Source organism: Oncorhynchus keta, unplaced genomic scaffold (genome assembly GCF_023373465.1).
Source record: "Oncorhynchus keta strain PuntledgeMale-10-30-2019 unplaced genomic scaffold, Oket_V2 Un_contig_1530_pilon_pilon, whole genome shotgun sequence".
Classification (NCBI taxonomy): Eukaryota; Metazoa; Chordata; class Actinopteri; order Salmoniformes; family Salmonidae; genus Oncorhynchus; species Oncorhynchus keta.
This window is the reverse complement of record NW_026279243.1, coordinates 240,497-256,605: the sequence shown is the minus strand read 5'-3', so window position 1 is coordinate 256,605 and position 16,109 is coordinate 240,497. Positions and strand designations below refer to the sequence as shown.

The following is a 16,109-nucleotide window of genomic DNA, read 5'->3' as shown; positions in this document are numbered from 1 at the left end:
ATCTCTCAAGACAACTGGAGCACTGGGCCAACTGAAGGTGTTAACCCTCCACATCTCTCAAGACAACTGGAGCACTGGGTCAACTGGAGGTGTTAACCCTCCACATCTCTCAAGACAACTGGAGCACTGGGCCAGGCACAGGTGAAACACTAACGAGATGGCAACCAGCAAAGGTGTAACACATTGACTCGTGACACCACTCGGTGCGCCCTATGTGCTAACGAGCCCTATGTGCTAACGAGCCCTATGTGCTAACGAGCCCTATGTGCTAACGAGCCCTATGTGCTAATGTCCAAATTCAAAACATAAATACAAAAACCAAAACCTATAATACAGACCTACAGCTTTGTAGTAAGGATGATACTTTTGGTCATGTAGTGTATGTGGACACCTGCTGGTCAAACATCTCATTCCAAAGTCATGAGCATTAATATGGAGCTGGTCCCCCCTTTGCTGCTAAACTCAGCAAAATAATAAATGTCCTCTCACTGTCAACTGTGTTTATTTTCAGCAAACTTGACATGTGTAAATATTTCTATGAACATAACAAGATTCAACAACTGAGACATAAACTGAACAAGTTCCACAGACATGTGACTAACAGGAATGGAAAAATATTTCCCTGAACAAAGGGTGCCAAATCAAAAGTAACAGTCAGTATCTGGTGTGGCCACCAGCTGCATTAAGTACTGCAGTGCATCTCCTCCTTATGGACTGCACTAGATTTGCCAGTTCTTGCTGTGAGATGTTACCCCACTCTTCCACCAAGGCACCTGCAGGTTCCCGGACATTTCTGGGGGGAATGGCCCAACCTCTCACCCTCTGATCCAACAGTTCCCAGAAGTCCTCAATGGGATTGAGATCCGGGCTCTTTGCTGGCCATGGCAGAATACTGACATTCCTGTCTTGCATGAAATCACACACAGAACGAGCAGTATGGCTGATGGCATTGTCATGCTGGAGGGTAATGTCAGGATGAGCCTACAGGAAGGGTACCACATGAGGGAGGAGGATGTCTGCCCTGTAACGAACAGCTTTGAGATTGCCTGCAATGACAACAAGCTCAGTCCGATGATGATGCTGTGACACACCGCCCAGACCATAACGGACCCTCCATCTCCAAATTGATCCCACTCCAGAGTACAGGCCTCGGTGTAACGCTCATTCCTTCGACGATACCGACTTGTCAGTGAATAGCACTTTTTGCCAGTCCTGTCTGGTCCAGCGACGGTGGGTTTGTGCCCATAGGTGACGTTGTTGCCGGTGATGTCTGGTGAGGACCTGCCTTACATACAACAGGCCTACAAGCCCTCAGTACAGCCTCTCTCAGCCTATTGGGGACAGTCTGAGCACTGATGGAGAGATTGTGCATTCCTGGTGTTACTCGGGCAGTTGTTGTTGCCAACCTGTACCTGTCCCGTAGGTGTGATGTTCGGATGTACCAATCCTGTGCAGGTGTTGTTACACGTGGTCTGCCACTGCGAGGACGATCAGCTGTCCATCCTGTCTTCCTTGCCTACCGTCTGTAAGCTGTTAGTGTCTTAGGACACTTCCGGCGAGAAGAACTACTGAATAGTTTGAATGATTTGATTTTGATTTGAACGACCGTTCCACAGGTGCATGTTCATTAGTTATTTATGGTTCATTGGAAAAAAAATGGAAATAGTGTTTAAACAATTTACAATGAAGAGCTGTGAAGTTATTTGGATTTTTATGAATTATCTTAGAAAGACCAGGTCCTGAAATAGGGACATTTCTGTTTTTGCTGAGTTTATAACAGCCTCCACTCTTCTGGGAAGGCTTTCCACTAGATGTTGGAACATTGCTGCTATAACAGCCTCCACTCTTCTGGGAAAGCTTTCCAATAGATGTTGGAACATTGCTGCTATAACAGCCTCCACTCTTCTGGGAAGGCTTTCCACTAGATGTTGGAACATTGCTGCTATAACAGCCTCCACTCTTCTGGGAAGGCTTTCCACTAGATGTAGGAACATTGCTGCTATAACAGCCTCCACTCTTCTGGGAAGGCTTTCCACTAGATGTAGGAACATTGCTGCTATAACAGCCTCCACTCTTCTGGGAAGGCTTTCCACTAGATGTAGGAACATTGCTGCTATAACAGCCTCCACTCTTCTGGGAAGGCTTTCCACTAGATGTAGGAACATTGCTGCTATAACAGCCTCCACTCTTCTGGGAAGGCTTTCCACTAGATGTTGGAACATTGCTGCTATAACAGTCTCCACTCTTCTGGGAAGGCTTTCCACTAGATGTTGGAACATTGCTGCTATAACAGTCTCCACTCTTCTGGGAAGGCTTTCCACTAGATGTTGGAACATTGCTGCTATAACAGTCTCCACTCTTCTGGGAAGGCTTTCCACTAGATGTAGGAACATTGCTGCTATAACAGCCTCCACTCTTCTGGGAAGGCTTTCCACTAGATGTTGGAACATTGCTGCTATAACAGTCTCCACTCTTCTGGGAAGGCTTTCCACTAGATGTTGGAACATTGCTGCTATAACAGTCTCCACTCTTCTGGGAAGGCTTTCCACTAGATGTTGGAACATTGCTGCTATAACAGTCTCCACTCTTCTGGGAAAGCTTTCCAATAGATGTTGGAACATTGCTGCTATAACAGCCTCCACTCTTCTGGGGCAGCTCTAGCAGGGCAGAAATGTGATGAACTGACTTGTTGGAAAGGTGGCATCCTATGACGGTGCCACGTTGAAATTCACTGAGCTCTTCAGAAAGGCCATTCTACTGCAAATGTTTGTCTATGGAGATTGCATGGCTGTGTGCTCGATTTTATACATTTGTCAGCAAAGGGTGTGGCTGAAATAGTCAACTCCACAAATTTTAAGGGGTGTCCACGTACTTTTGTATATGTAGTGTAGATTAACCAGTAAGGAACCCTATAGCAGCCTGTACTTGTATGCTAGGTGTGTTGATTGGTTGTCCTGCTGTAAGTCAGATAGTTCCTGTATGCCAGGTATGTTGGTTGGTTGTCTAACCTATTGCCTGTCCTGTCCTGTCAGGTAAGCGTGAGCGCCGCAGCAGCAGTGCAGGATCACTAGACAGCAATACTGAAGTAAGTAGGGAGACATTAATCGCACTCTACTGCATGTCACTGGCTTCTCGCTGTATTTATGTATCGCTCTGTGATGATGCACTTTGAACACCCACACCCTGTTCCTGCTCCCTGTTCCCTGTTCCTGCACCCTGTTCCCTGTTCCTGCACCCTGTTCCCTGTTCCCTGTTCCTGCTCCCTGTTCCCTGTTCCCTGTTCCTGCACCCTGTTCCCTGTTCCTGTTCCCTGTTCCCTGTTCCTGCACCCTGTTCCCTGTTCCTGTTCCTGCACCCTGTTCCCTGTTCCTGCACCCTGTTCCCTGTTCCTGCACCCTGTTCCCTGTTCCCTGTTCCTGCTCCCTGTTCCCTGTTCCCTGTTCCTGCACCCTGTTCCCTGTTCCTGTTCCCTGTTCCCTGTTCCTGCACCCTGTTCCCTGTTCCTGCTCCCTGCTCCCTGTTCCCTGTTCCTGCACCCTGTTCCCTGTTCCTGCACCCTGTTCCCTGTTCCTGCACCCTGTTCCCTGTTCCTGCACCCTGTTCTCTGTTCCTGCACCCTGTTCCCTGTTCCTGTTCCATGTTCCCTGATCCTGTTCCCTGTTCCTGCACCCTGTTCCCTGTTCCTGCACCCTGTTCCCTGTTCCTGCACCCTGTTCCTGCACCCTGTTCTCTGTTCCTGCACCCTGTTCTCTGTTCCTGCACCCTGTTCCCCTGTTCCTGTTCACCCTGTTCCCTGTTCCTGCACTGTTCCTGTTCCTGCACCCTGTTCCTGTTCCTGCACCCACCCTGTTCCCTGTTCCTGCACCCTGTTCCTGTTCCTGCACCCTGTTCCCTGTTCCTGCACCCTGTTCCCTGTTCCTGCACCCTGTTCCCTGTTCCTGCACCCCCTGTTCCTGTTCCTGTGTTCCTGTTCCTGCTGTTCCCTGTTCCTGCACCCTGTTCCCTGTTCCTGCACCCTGTTCCCTGTTCCTGCACCCTGTTCCCTGTTCCTGCACCCTGTTCCTGTTGTTCCCTGTTCCTGTTCCTGCACCCTGTTCCTGTTCCTGCACCCTGTTCCCTGTTCCTGCACCCTGTTCCCTGTTCCTGCACCCTGTTCCTGTTCCTGCACCCTGTTCCTGTTCCTGCACCCTGTTCCTGTTCCTGCCTGTTCCTGCCTGTTCCCTGTTCCTGCACCCTGTTCCTGTTCCTGCACCCTGTTCCCTGTTCCTGCACCCTGTTCCCTGTTCCTGCACCCTGTTCCTGTTCCTGCACCCTGTTCCCCTGTTCCCTGCACCCTGTTCCCTGTTCCTGCACACCCTGTTCCTGTTCCTGTTCCCTCCTGCACCCTGTTCCCTGTTCCTGTTCCCTGTTCCTGCACCCTGTTCCCTGTTCCTGCACCCTGTTCCCTGTTCCTGCACCCTGTTCCCTGTTCCTGCACCCTGTTCCCTGTTCCTGCACCCTGTTCCCTGTTCCTGCACCCTGTTCCCTGTTCCTGCACCCTGTTCCCTGTTCCTGCACCCTGTTCCCTGTTCCTGCACCCTGTTCCCTGTTCCTGCACCCTGTTCCCTGTTCCTGCACCCTGTTCCCTGTTCCTGCACCCTGTTCCCTGTTCCTGCACCCTGTTCCTGCTCCCTGTTCCCTGTTCCCTGTTCCTGCACCCTGTTCCCTGTTCCCTGTTCCTGCACCCTGTTCCCTGTTCCTGCACCCTGTTCCCTGTTCCTGCACCCTGTTCCCTGCACCCTGTTCCCTGTTCCTGCACCCTGTTCCCTGTTCCTGCACCCTGTTCCTGTTCCTGCACCCTGTTCCCTGTTCCTGCACCCTGTTCCTGTTCCTGCACCCTGTTCCTGTTCCTGTTCCCCCTGTTCCTGCACCCTGTTCCCTGTTCCTGCACCCTGTTCCCTGTTCCTGCACCCTGTTCCCTGTTCCTGCACCCTGTTCCCTGTTCCTGCACCCTGTTCCCTGTTCCTGCTCCCTGTTCCCTGTTCCTGCACCCTGTTCCCTGTTCCTGCCCCTGTTCCTGTTCCTGCACCCTGTTCCCTGTTCCTGCACCCTGTTCCCTGTTCCTGCACCCTGTTCCCTGTTCCTGCACCCTGTTCCCTGTTCCTGCACCCTGTTCCCTGTTCCTGCACCCTGTTCCCTGTTCCTGCACCCTGTTCCTGTTCCTGCACCCTGTTCCCTGTTCCTGCACCCTGTTCCCTGTTCCTGCACCCTGTTCCCTGTTCCTGCACCCTGTTCCCTGTTCCTGCTCCCTGTTCCCTGTTCCTGCACCCTGTTCCCTGTTCCTGCACCCTGTTCCCTGTTCCTGCACCCTGTTCCCTGTTCCTGTTCCCTGTTCCTGCCCTGTTCCCCTGTTCCCTGTTCCCTGTTCCTGTTCCTGCTCCCTGTTCTCTGTTCCTGCACCCTGTTCCCTGTTCCTGCACCCTGTTCCCTGTTCCTGCACCCTGTTCCCTGTTCCTGCTCCCTGTTCCCTGTTCCTGCACCCTGTTCCCTGTTCCTGCACCCTGTTCCCTGTTCCTGCACCCTGTTCCCTGTTCCTGCACCCTGTTCCCTGTTCCTGCACCCTGTTCCCTGTTCCTGCACCCTGTTCCCTGTTGTTCCTGTTCCTGTTCCACCCTGTTCCCTGTTCCTGCACCCTGTTCCCTGTTCCTGCACCCTGTTCCCCTGTTCCTGCCCCTGTTCCCTGTTCCTGCACCCTGTTCCCTGTTCCTGCACCCTGTTCCTGTTCCTGCACCCTGTTCCCTGTTCCTGCACCCTGTTCCCTGTTCCTGCACCCCTGTTCCTGTTCCTGCACCCTGTTCCCTGTTCCTGCACCCTGTTCCTGTTCCTGCACCCTGTTCCTGTTCCTGCACCCTGTTCCTGTTCCTGCACCCTGTTCCCTGTTCCTGCACCCTGTTCCCTGTTCCTGCACCCTGTTCCCTGTTCCCCCTGTTCCTGTTCCTGCACCCTGTTCCCTGTTCCTGCACCCTGTTCCCTGTTCCTGTTCCTGCACCCTGTTCCTGTTCCTGCACCCTGTTCCTGCCTGCCCCTGTTCCTGTTCCTGCACCCTTCCTGTTCCTGTTCCCTGTTCCCTGTTCCTGTTCACCCTGTTCCCTGTTCCTGCACCCTGTTCCTGTTCCTGTTCCTGTTCCTGCACCCTGTTCCCTGTTCCTGCACCCTGTTCCTGTTCCTGCACCCTGTTCCCTGTTCCTGTTGTTCCTGTTCCTGCACCCTGTTCCCTGTTCCTGCCCCTGTTCCCTGTTCCTGCCCCTGTTCCCTGTTCCTGCACCCTGTTCCTGTTCCTGCTTCCCTGTTCCCTGTTCCTGCTCCCTGTTCCCTGTTCCTGCACCCTGTTCCTGTTCCTGCTGTTCCTGTTCCTGCCCCTGTTCCCTGTTCCTGCACCCTGTTCCCTGTTCCTGCACCCTGTTCCCTGTTCCTGCACCCTGTTCCCTGTTCCCTGTCCTGTTCCCTGTTCCTGCACCCTGTTCCTGTTCCTGCACCCTGTTCCCTGTTCCTGCCCTGTTCCCTGTTCCTGCACCCTCCTGCCTGCACCCTGTTCCCTGTTCCTGTTCCTGTTCCTGTTCCCTGTTCCTGTTCCTGCACCCTGTTCCTGCACCCTGTTCCCTGCACCCTGTTCCCTGTTCCCTGTTCCTGCACCCTGTTCCCTGTTCCTGTTCCTGTTCCCTGTTCCTGCACCCTGTTCCTGTTCCTGCACCCTGTTCCCTGTTCCTGTCCCTGTTCCTGTTCCTGCACCCTGTTCCCTGTTCCTGCTCCCTGTTCCTGTTCCCCTGTTCCTGTTCCTGCACCTGTTCCCTGTTCCTGTTCCTGTTCCCTGTTCCTGCTCCCCCTGTTCCTGATCCTGTTCCCCTGTTCCCTGTTCCTGTTCCTGCCCCTGTTCCTGTTCCTGCACCCTGTTCCCCCTGTTCCTGCACCCTGTTCCCTGTTCCTGCACCCTGTTCCCCCTGTTCCTGCTCCCTGTTCCCCTGTTCCTGTTCCTCCCCTGTTCCCTGTTCCTGCACCCTGTTCCTGCTGTTCCCTGTTCCTCCCCTGTTCCTGCCTCCCCTGTTCCCTGTTCCTGCACCCCTGTTCCTGCCTGTCCTGTTCCTGCTGTTCCTGCTCCCCTGTTCCCTGTTCCTGCACCCTGTTCCCTGTTCCTGCACCCTGTTCCCTGTTCCTGCACCCTGTTCCCTGTTCCTGCACCCTGTTCCTGTTCCCTGTTCCTGTTCCTGTTCCCTGTTCCTGTTCACCCTGTTCCCTGTTCCTGTTCCCTTCCTGTTCCTGCACCCTGTTCCCTGTTCCTGCTCCCTGTTCCCTGTTCCTGCTCCTGTTCCCTGATCCTGTTCCCCCTGTTCCTGCTCCCTGTTCCCTGATCCTGTTGTTCCTGTTCCCTGTTCCCTGTTCCTGCACCCTGTTCCCTGTTCCTGTCCTGTTCCCCTGTTCCTGTTCCTGCCCTGTTCCCTGTTCCTGCTCCCTGTTCCCTGTTCCTGCACCCTCCTGCTTCCTGTTCCTGTTCCTGCACCCTGTTCCCCTGTTCCTGCACCCTGTTCCCTGATCCTGCTCCCTGTTCCCTGATCCTGCACCCTGTTCCCTGTTCCTGCACCCTGTTCCCTGTTCCTGCACCCCTGTTCCCTGTTCCTGCTCCCCTGTTCCTGCTGTTCCTGCCTGCCCTGTTCCCTGTTCCTGCTCCCTGTTCCCTGTTCCTGCACCCTGTTCCCTGTTCCTGCACCCTGTTCCCTGTTCCTGCTCCCTGTTCCCTGTTCCTGCTCCCTGTTCCCTGTTCCTGTTCCCTGTTCCTGCACCCTGTTCCCTGTTCCTGTTCACCCTGTTCCTGCACCCTGTTCCCTGTTCCTGCACCCTGTTCCCTGTTCCTGCTCCCTGTTCCCTGTTCCTGCACCCTGTTCCCTGTTCCCTGCTCCCTGTTCCCTGTTCCCTGTTCCCTGATCCTGCACCCTGTTCCCTGTTCCTGTTCTCTGTTCCTGCACCCTGTTCTCTGTTCCTGCTCCCTGATCCTGCACCCTGTTCCTGTACCCTGTTCCCTGTTCCTGCTCCCTGTTCCCTGATCCTGCACCCTGTTCCCTGTTCCTGCTCCCTGTTCTCTGTTCCTGCACCCTGTTCCCTGTTCCTTCACCCTGTTCCCTGTTCCTGCTCCCTGTTCCCTGTTCCTGCTCCCTGTTCCCTGTTCCCTGTTCCTGCACCCTGTTCCCTGTTCCTGCTCCCTGTTCCCTGTTCCTGCTCCCTGTTCCCTGTTCCCTGTTCCTGCACCCTGTTCCCTGATCCTGCACCCTGTTCCCTGTTCCTGCACCCTGTTCCCTGTTCCCTGTTCCCTGTTCCTGCACCCTGTTCCCTGTTCCCTGTTCCTGCACCCTGTTCCCTGTTCCTGCTCCCTGTTCCCTGATCCTGCACCCTGTTCCTGCTCCCTGTTCCCTGTTCCTGCTCCCTGTTCCCTGTTCCTGCTCCCTGTTCCCTGTTCCTGCACCCTGTTCCCTGTTCCTGCTCCCTGTTCCCTGTTCCTGCTCCCTGTTCCCTGTTCCTGCTCCCTGTTCCCTGTTCCTGCACCCTGTTCCCTGTTCCTGCTCCCTGTTCCCTGTTCCTGCACCCTGTTCCCTGATCCTGCTCCCTGTTCCCTGTTCCTGCACCCTGTTCCCTGTTCCTGCTCCCTGCTCCCTGTTCCCTGTTCCTGCACCCTGTTCCCTGTTCCTGCACCCTGTTCCCTGTTCCTGCTCCCTGTTCCTGCTCCCTGTTCCCTGTTCCTGTTCCCTGTTCCTGCACCCTGTTCCCTGTTCCTGCACCCTGTTCCCTGTTCCTGCACCCTGTTCCCTGTTCCTGCACCCTGTTCCCTGATCCTGCTCCCTGTTCCCTGTTCCTGCACCCTGTTCCCTGTTCCTGCTCCCTGATCCTGCACCCTGTTCCCTGTTCCCTGTTCCTGTTCTCTGTTCCTGCACCCTGTTCTCTGTTCCTGCTCCCTGATCCTGCACCCTGTTCCTGTACCCTGTTCCCTGTTCCTGCTCCCTGTTCCCTGATCCTGCACCCTGTTCCCTGTTCCTGCTCCCTGTTCTCTGTTCCTGCACCCTGTTCTGTTCCTGTTCCCTGTTCCCTGTTCCTGCTCCCTGTTCCTGCACCCTGTTCCCTGTTCCTGCACCCTGTTCCCTGATCCTGCACCCTGTTCCCTGTTCCTGCTCCCTGTTCTCTGTTCCTGCACCCTGTTCTCTGTTCCTGTTCCCTGTTCCCTGTTCCTGCTCCCTGTTCCTGCACCCTGCTCCCTGTTCCTGCACCCTGTTCCCTGTTCCCTGTTCCTGCACCCTGTTTTCTCTGCTTTCTATTTCTGTTCTATGTTCCTGTATCTTTTGTTTCTTACTTGTGCTGGTCTCAGTGGCTGGGCTCAACCTTTTCTTCACCCTGGTTGTCTTCAGGAGTGGAGGGGAGGATTGGGATACCACCTGCTGCATGCTTGGCCTGCTTGTTATTCTGTTTTATGTTCATTCTGCCAGCATGATGGACTAATACAGCTAATTACTATACTGCACAGTTACTCTGATCATTGATCTCTTGTTAGTCTGTTTCTGGTTGTTTAGTTTATTTTGTTGTCGTTTTCTTTCTGCTGTTTGTTCAACTGAGACAGTTGTGACACTGTGCACCAAGAAAACCTGTTCAACTGAGACAGTTGTGACACTGTGCACCAAGAAAACCTGTTCAACTGAGACAGTTGTGACACTGTGCACCAAGAAAACCTCTTCCTCTCCAACCCTCTATACTCTCCTCTACCTGAGCCTAACTCCTCTACTGAGCTACAGAGCAGCAACTCTACATTCTATAGGTCAGGACAGAGCAGCAATGATAGATCCTATTGGTCAGCAACAAGATGAGATTTCATGAGATGTCATTAATCTATTTTCAGCAATATGGCGATATCGTTGATCAATCCCAGATGTTTCATTTAAAGTAAAGTTCCATCGAGCACATCATGAAATGCATGCCTTAGATATCGACAGACATATCCCAGTTAAAACTGAGAGGCGGCATCCTGAGTGTGTAGCTGAATTTTATTTTACTGGCTCCTAATCACCTGTGCTATTTCCTTAGTTTTTTTGCATTGATAGTAACTCATTTTGTACATAATGTTGCTGTTACTGTCACGTTCTGACCTTAGTTCTTTTGTTATGTCTTTGTTTTAGTATGGTCAGGGTGTGAGTTGGGTGGGTTGTCTGTGTTTCGTTTTTCTATGATTTGCTATTTCTGTGTTTGGCCTGATATGGTTCTCAATCAGAGGCAGCTGTCTATCGTTGTCCCTGATTGAGAACCATATTTAGGGAGCCTGTTTTCCATTGTGTTTGGCCTGATATGGTTCTCAATCAGAGGCAGCTGTCTATCGTTGTCCCTGATTGAGAACCATATTTAGGGAACCTGTTTTCCATTGTGTTTGGCCTGGTATGGTTCTCAATCAGAGGCAGCTGTCTATCGTTGTCCCTGATTGAGAACCATATTTAGGGAGCCTGTTTTCCATTGTGTTTGGTGGGTGATTGTTTTCTGTTGTGTGTCTGCACCAGCCAGAACTGTTTTTGGTCGTTTCTCTTTGGTATTTTTTGTTATTTCCGTGTTAATTTTAATAACTATGGAAACACACCATGCTGCACCTTGGTCCTCACCTTCTTCCACCAACAACGGCCATTACAGCTACCGTATCTTATGACCGAAAATAGCTTCTGGACATCAGAACAGTGATTACTTACCTCGAACTGGACAAAGATTTTTGCTTTAACTTCTTCGAGATAGGGGGCGCTCTTTTAATTTTTGGATTTTTTAAATTTTTTGGAAAGTTAGAAACTAGGGCCTGTAGAACCTGCCTTGTTGATAGTGCTGTTACGGAGGTAGAAACTAGGGCCTGTAGGACCTGCCTTGTTGATAGTGCTGTTACGGAGGTAGAAACTAGGGCCTGTAGGACCTGCCTTGTTGATAGTGTTGTTAAGAAGGTAGAAACTAGGGCCTGTAGGACCTGCCTTGTTGATAGTGTTGTTAAGAAGGTAGAAACTAGGGCCTGTAGGACCTGCCTTGTTGATAGTGCTGTTACGGAGGTAGAAACTAGGGCCTGTAGGACCTGCCTGGTTGATAGTGCTGTTACGGAGGTAGAAACTAGGGCCTGTAGGACCTGCCTTGTTGATAGTGCTGTTAAGAAGGTAGAAACTAGGGCCTGTAGGACCTGCCTCGTTGATAGTGTTGTTAAGAAGGTAGAAACTAGGGCCTGTAGGACCTGCCTTGTTGATAGTGTTGTTAAGAAGGTAGAAACTAGGGCCTGTAGGACCTGCCTCGTTGATAGTGCTGTTAAGAAGGTAGAAACTAGGGCCGGTAGGACCTGCCTCGTTGATAGTGCTGTTAAGAAGGTAGAAACTAGGGCCTGTAGGACCTGCCTTGTTGATAGTGTTGTTAAGAAGGCAGAGCATCACTTTATTAGGGACATACTTCTCCCCATCTTAGCAACTATTGTAACTATTGCATGTTTTGTCCATGACATATTTTTTTTTTACCTTTGTTTTACTGGGCATGTCAGTTAAGAACAAATTTGTATTGACGATGGCCTACCCGGGTCAAACCTGGAAGGCGCTGCCCAATGGGACTCTCATTACGACTGGATGTGTTCCAGCCTGGAATCGAACCAGGGACTGTAGTGGCTCCTCTTGCACTGAGATGCAGTGCTTTAGACCACTGCGCCACTCAGGAGACCTTGGGTTACTCTAAGCAGTTTAGTCATCTCAATTTCCACATTATTTATTACAAGATTTAGTTGAGGTTTAATGAATGATTTGTCCCAAATACAAGTTTGAAGGAGACAATTATTATTTCAATTAAAAATCATAATTTATAACCTTGTCAACGTCTTGACTATATTTTCTATTCATTTTACAACTAATTTTATGCATTTTTTCATGGAAAACAAGAACATTTCTTAGTGACCCAAAACTTTTGAATGGTAGTGTATATAAAACATTTATATCCCAGCCCTTGTCCCTGCAGGAGGCCTTTTGGTAGGCCGTCATTGTAAATAAGAATTTGCCTAGTTAAATAAAGGATAAAAATAAAATAAAAACTTGAACTCTGTGGAGCATTTATTTGAGCTGCAATTTCTGAGGCTGGTAACTCTAATGAACGTATCCTCTGCAGCAGAGGTAACTCTGAGTCTTCCTTTCCTGTGGCGGTCCTCATGAGAGCCAGTTAACTCTCTAATGAACGTATCCTCTGCAGCAGAGGGAACTCTGGGTCTTCCTTTCCTGTGGCGGTCCTCATGAGAGACAGTTAACTCTAATGAACGTATCCTCTGCAGCAGAGGTAACTCTGGGTCTTCCTTTCCTGTGGTGGTCCTCATGAGAGCCAGTTAACTCTCTAATGAACGTATCCTCTGCAGCAGAGGGAACTCTGGGTCTTCCTTTCCTGTGGCGGTCCTCATGAGAGACAGTTAACTCTAATGAACGTATCCTCTGCAGCAGAGGTAACTCTGGGTCTTCCTTTCCTGTGGCGGTCCTCATGAGAGCCAGTTAACTCTCTAATGAACGTATCCTCTGCAGCAGAGGGAACTCTGGGTCTTCCTTTCCTGTGGCGGTCCTCATGAGAGACAGTTAACTCTAATGAACGTATCCTCTGCAGCAGAGGGAACTCTGGGTAATCCTTTCCTGTGGCGGTCCTCATGAGAGACAGTTAACTCTAATGAACGTATCCTCTGCAGCAGAGGTAACTCTGGGTAATCCTTTCCTGTGGCGGTCCTCATGAGAGACAGTTAACTCTAATGAACGTATCCTCTGCAGCAGAGGTAACTCTGGGTAATCCTTTCCTGTGGCGGTCCTCATGAGAGACAGTTAACTCTAATGAACGTATCCTCTGCAGCAGAGGGAACTCTGGGTCTTCCTTTCCTGTGGTGGTCCTCATGAGAGCCAGTTAACTCTCTAATGAACTGATCCTCTGCAGCAGAGGGAACTCTGGGTCTTCCTTTCCTGTGGCGGTCCTCATGAGAGACAGTTAACTCTAATGAACGTATCCTCTGCAGCAGAGGGAACTCTGGGTAATCCTTTCCTGTGGCGGTCCTCATGAGAGACAGTTAACTCTAATGAACGTATCCTCTGCAGCAGAGGTAACTCTGGGTAATCCTTTCCTGTGGCGGTCCTCATGAGAGACAGTTAACTCTAATGATCTTATCCTCTGCAGCAGAGGGAACTCTGGGCCTTCCTTTCCTGTGGCGGTCCTCATGAGAGACAGTTAACTCTAATGAACGTATCCTCTGCAGCAGAGGTAACTCTGGGTCTTCCTTTCCTGTGGCGGTCCTCATGAGAGACAGTTAACTCTAATGAACGTATCCTCTGCAGCAGAGGGAACTCTGGGTCTTCAGTTCCTGTGGCGGTCCTCATGAGAGACAGTTAACTCTAATGAACGTATCCTCTGCAGCAGAGGGAACTCTGGGTCTTCCTTTCCTGTGGCGGTCCTCATGAGAGACAGTTAACTCTAATGAACGTATCCTCTGCAGCAGAGGGAACTCTGGGTCTTCCTTTCCTGTGGCGGTCCTCATGAGAGACAGTTAACTCTAATGAACTTATCCTCTGCAGCAGAGGTAACTCTGGGTCTTCCTTTCCTGTGGCGGTCCTCATGAGAGACGGTTTCATCATAGCGCTTGATGTTTTTTGCGACTGCACTTGAAGAAATTCCTTAAATTATTGAAATGTTCCGTATTGACTGACTTTCATGTCTTAAAGTAATGATGGACTGTCGTTTCTCTTTGCTTATTTGAGCTGTTCTTGCCATAATGTGGACTTGGTCTTTTACCAAATAGGGCTATCTTCTGTATACCACCCCTACCTTGTCACAACACAACCGATTGGCTTAACTAAACGCATTAAGATAAGAAATTCCAGAAATTAACTCTTAACAAGTCACACCGGTTAATTCAAATGCATTCCAGGTGACTACCTCATAAAGCTGGTTGAGAGAATGCCAAGAGTGTGCAAAGCTGTCATCAAGGCAACGGGTGGCTGTTTAAGAATCTCAATATAAAATATATTTTTATTTGTTTAAAACTTTTGGGGGGTTACTACATGATTCCATATGTGTTATTTCATAGTTTTCATGTCTTCACTATTATTCTACAATGTAGAAAATAGTAAAATTAAGAAAAACCTTTGAATGAGTAGGTTTTCTAAAAGTTTTGACTAGTGGTGTATATTTAATAAATAGTTTATTAACTCTATTCCTGCATTGTTGGTTAAGGGGTCTAAGTAAGCATTTCACCGTAAGGTCTACCTACACCTGTTGTGTTTGGCGCATTTGACAAATAATATTTGATTTGATTTGAATGTCCGGTGTGAACATAATATAATCCTGGTCTGGATGCAGCATGGCTATGAAGGTTAATAATATTTGATTTGATTTGAATGTCCGGTGTGAATATAATCCTGGTCTGGATGCAGCATGGCTATGAAGGTTAATAATATTTTATTTGATTTGAATGTCATGGCTATGAAGGTTAATAATATTTGATTTGATTTGAATGTCATGGCTATGAAGGTTAATAATATTTGATTTGATTTGAATGTCATGGCTATGAAGGTTAATTTGAAAAAGCCTTGTTTAATGTCACCTGTTCTGTTCTAAGATATGTTCCACAATCCTAAAGTCCTAAAGAGCTACACGATGTGCAAGCTTTTGTTCCAGCCCTGCACTGACACAACCTGATTCAGCCGTACAAGGTCTTAATGACCATTTGATTAGCTGGCATTTGTGTTGGGGTAGAGCGAAACCCTGCACATTCCTGTATCTCTCCAGGACCAGGTCAGTTGATCAGTGATTGGCCAATTGTCTGGTTGCCAAGTCTGCAGTTCTGACTGTACGGTCTGTTCCACAGTGTAACCACTGTTAGTAACTTCATAGTGTGACTGATTGCTCTGTCTGTGTCCTAACTGTCCTCTCTGGTCCACAGGGCTCCATCATTAGCCACCCCAGTCCCCACATGAGACGCAGAGCCATGTCTTCCCGAGACAGAGACGGTCCTTCCAGAGGACATTCCGTCCCCACCACCTCCTCTTCCCTCCTGGGCTCTTTGTTTGGGACCAAGAGGGCCAAGTCCCCCTCCCTGTCCCCCCAGCACCCCACCAATCTGCACCAGACGGCCCAGAGCCAGGCAGATACACAGAACCAGTTGCTTCAAGGAGCCCAGTACTGCCAGAACCCTCCACCCTACCACCACCACCACCACTACCACCCCCCAGCCCCTGGGTCTGCCCCTTCCTCATCTCATCCACCTCCCCCTCCTCACCACCACCCACTGCCCACCACCCCCACTGCCTCCTCCACCAAGCCCAAACACAGCGGCATCAGCACCGTGGTTTGAGGACAGAAACTCACACAGACACACACACACACACACAGACACAGACACACACACACACATACACACATACACACACACATACACACACACACACACACACACCTGTTGTGTTTGGCGTACAGAGACAGACTAGGGACGGATGGATGGCAGGACCTCTGGTTAGAGCTCCTGTCCCCTACAGGACTTACAAGATACAATGGGGACAGATGGGGACAGATGGGGACAGATGTCTCCGACTGCTGACCAGGACCGGGACATGGTTGCTTGGACTGACATTATGGATATCTAGACTGAATTCTCACCTCATCCAGAGACCCTCCAAGGGACAGGGAGAAGAGGAGGTTCCATGGCCCAGCTCTGGTGTCCTCCAGTTGACTGGGTCTGTCAGCAGTACCTCCCAACTATCCATACAACTCATCGCCACCTTAAGAATGGAGAAACTACATGTTCCTCTAGACCAGGAATGGGTAACTCGAGGCCCACGGGACGCATGAGCCTTTAAAAATATATAGTTTTTTTTTGGGGGGGGCAAGTTGGTGTCTCGACTTATTGTTAAGAGTTAGACTAATAGAATACACAATGGCAAAATGTGCAGAATTGGAGGAAATTAACTTTAAAACTAGACTGATCCTTTAGTACAGCTGATTGAAAAATGATATCTACATTATGTCTTTCTTCTCCTGACCAAGCAACACAAAGCAAGTCAACACCATGGCTATTTAAAATATACATC

General features: G+C 50.3%; 1 protein-coding gene across 2 annotated transcripts in view; it reads left to right on the top strand.

The window, feature by feature from the left end:
• Window positions 1-15,891, top strand: part of LOC118382420 (IQ motif and SEC7 domain-containing protein 1-like) — an 88,640-nt gene extending 72,749 nt beyond the window's left edge. The window contains exons 11-12 of one of the 2 annotated variants that reach the window (XM_052502249.1): window positions 3,033-3,085; window positions 14,966-15,891. In XM_052502249.1, the coding sequence (XP_052358209.1) occupies window positions 3,033-3,085; window positions 14,966-15,376 (464 nt within the window). In that variant the 3' untranslated portion in view covers window positions 15,377-15,891. The remainder of the gene's footprint in view (window positions 1-3,032; window positions 3,086-14,965) is intronic. The other variant, XM_052502251.1, reaches the window with a different exon arrangement.
• Window positions 15,892-16,109: the final 218 nt, after the last annotated feature.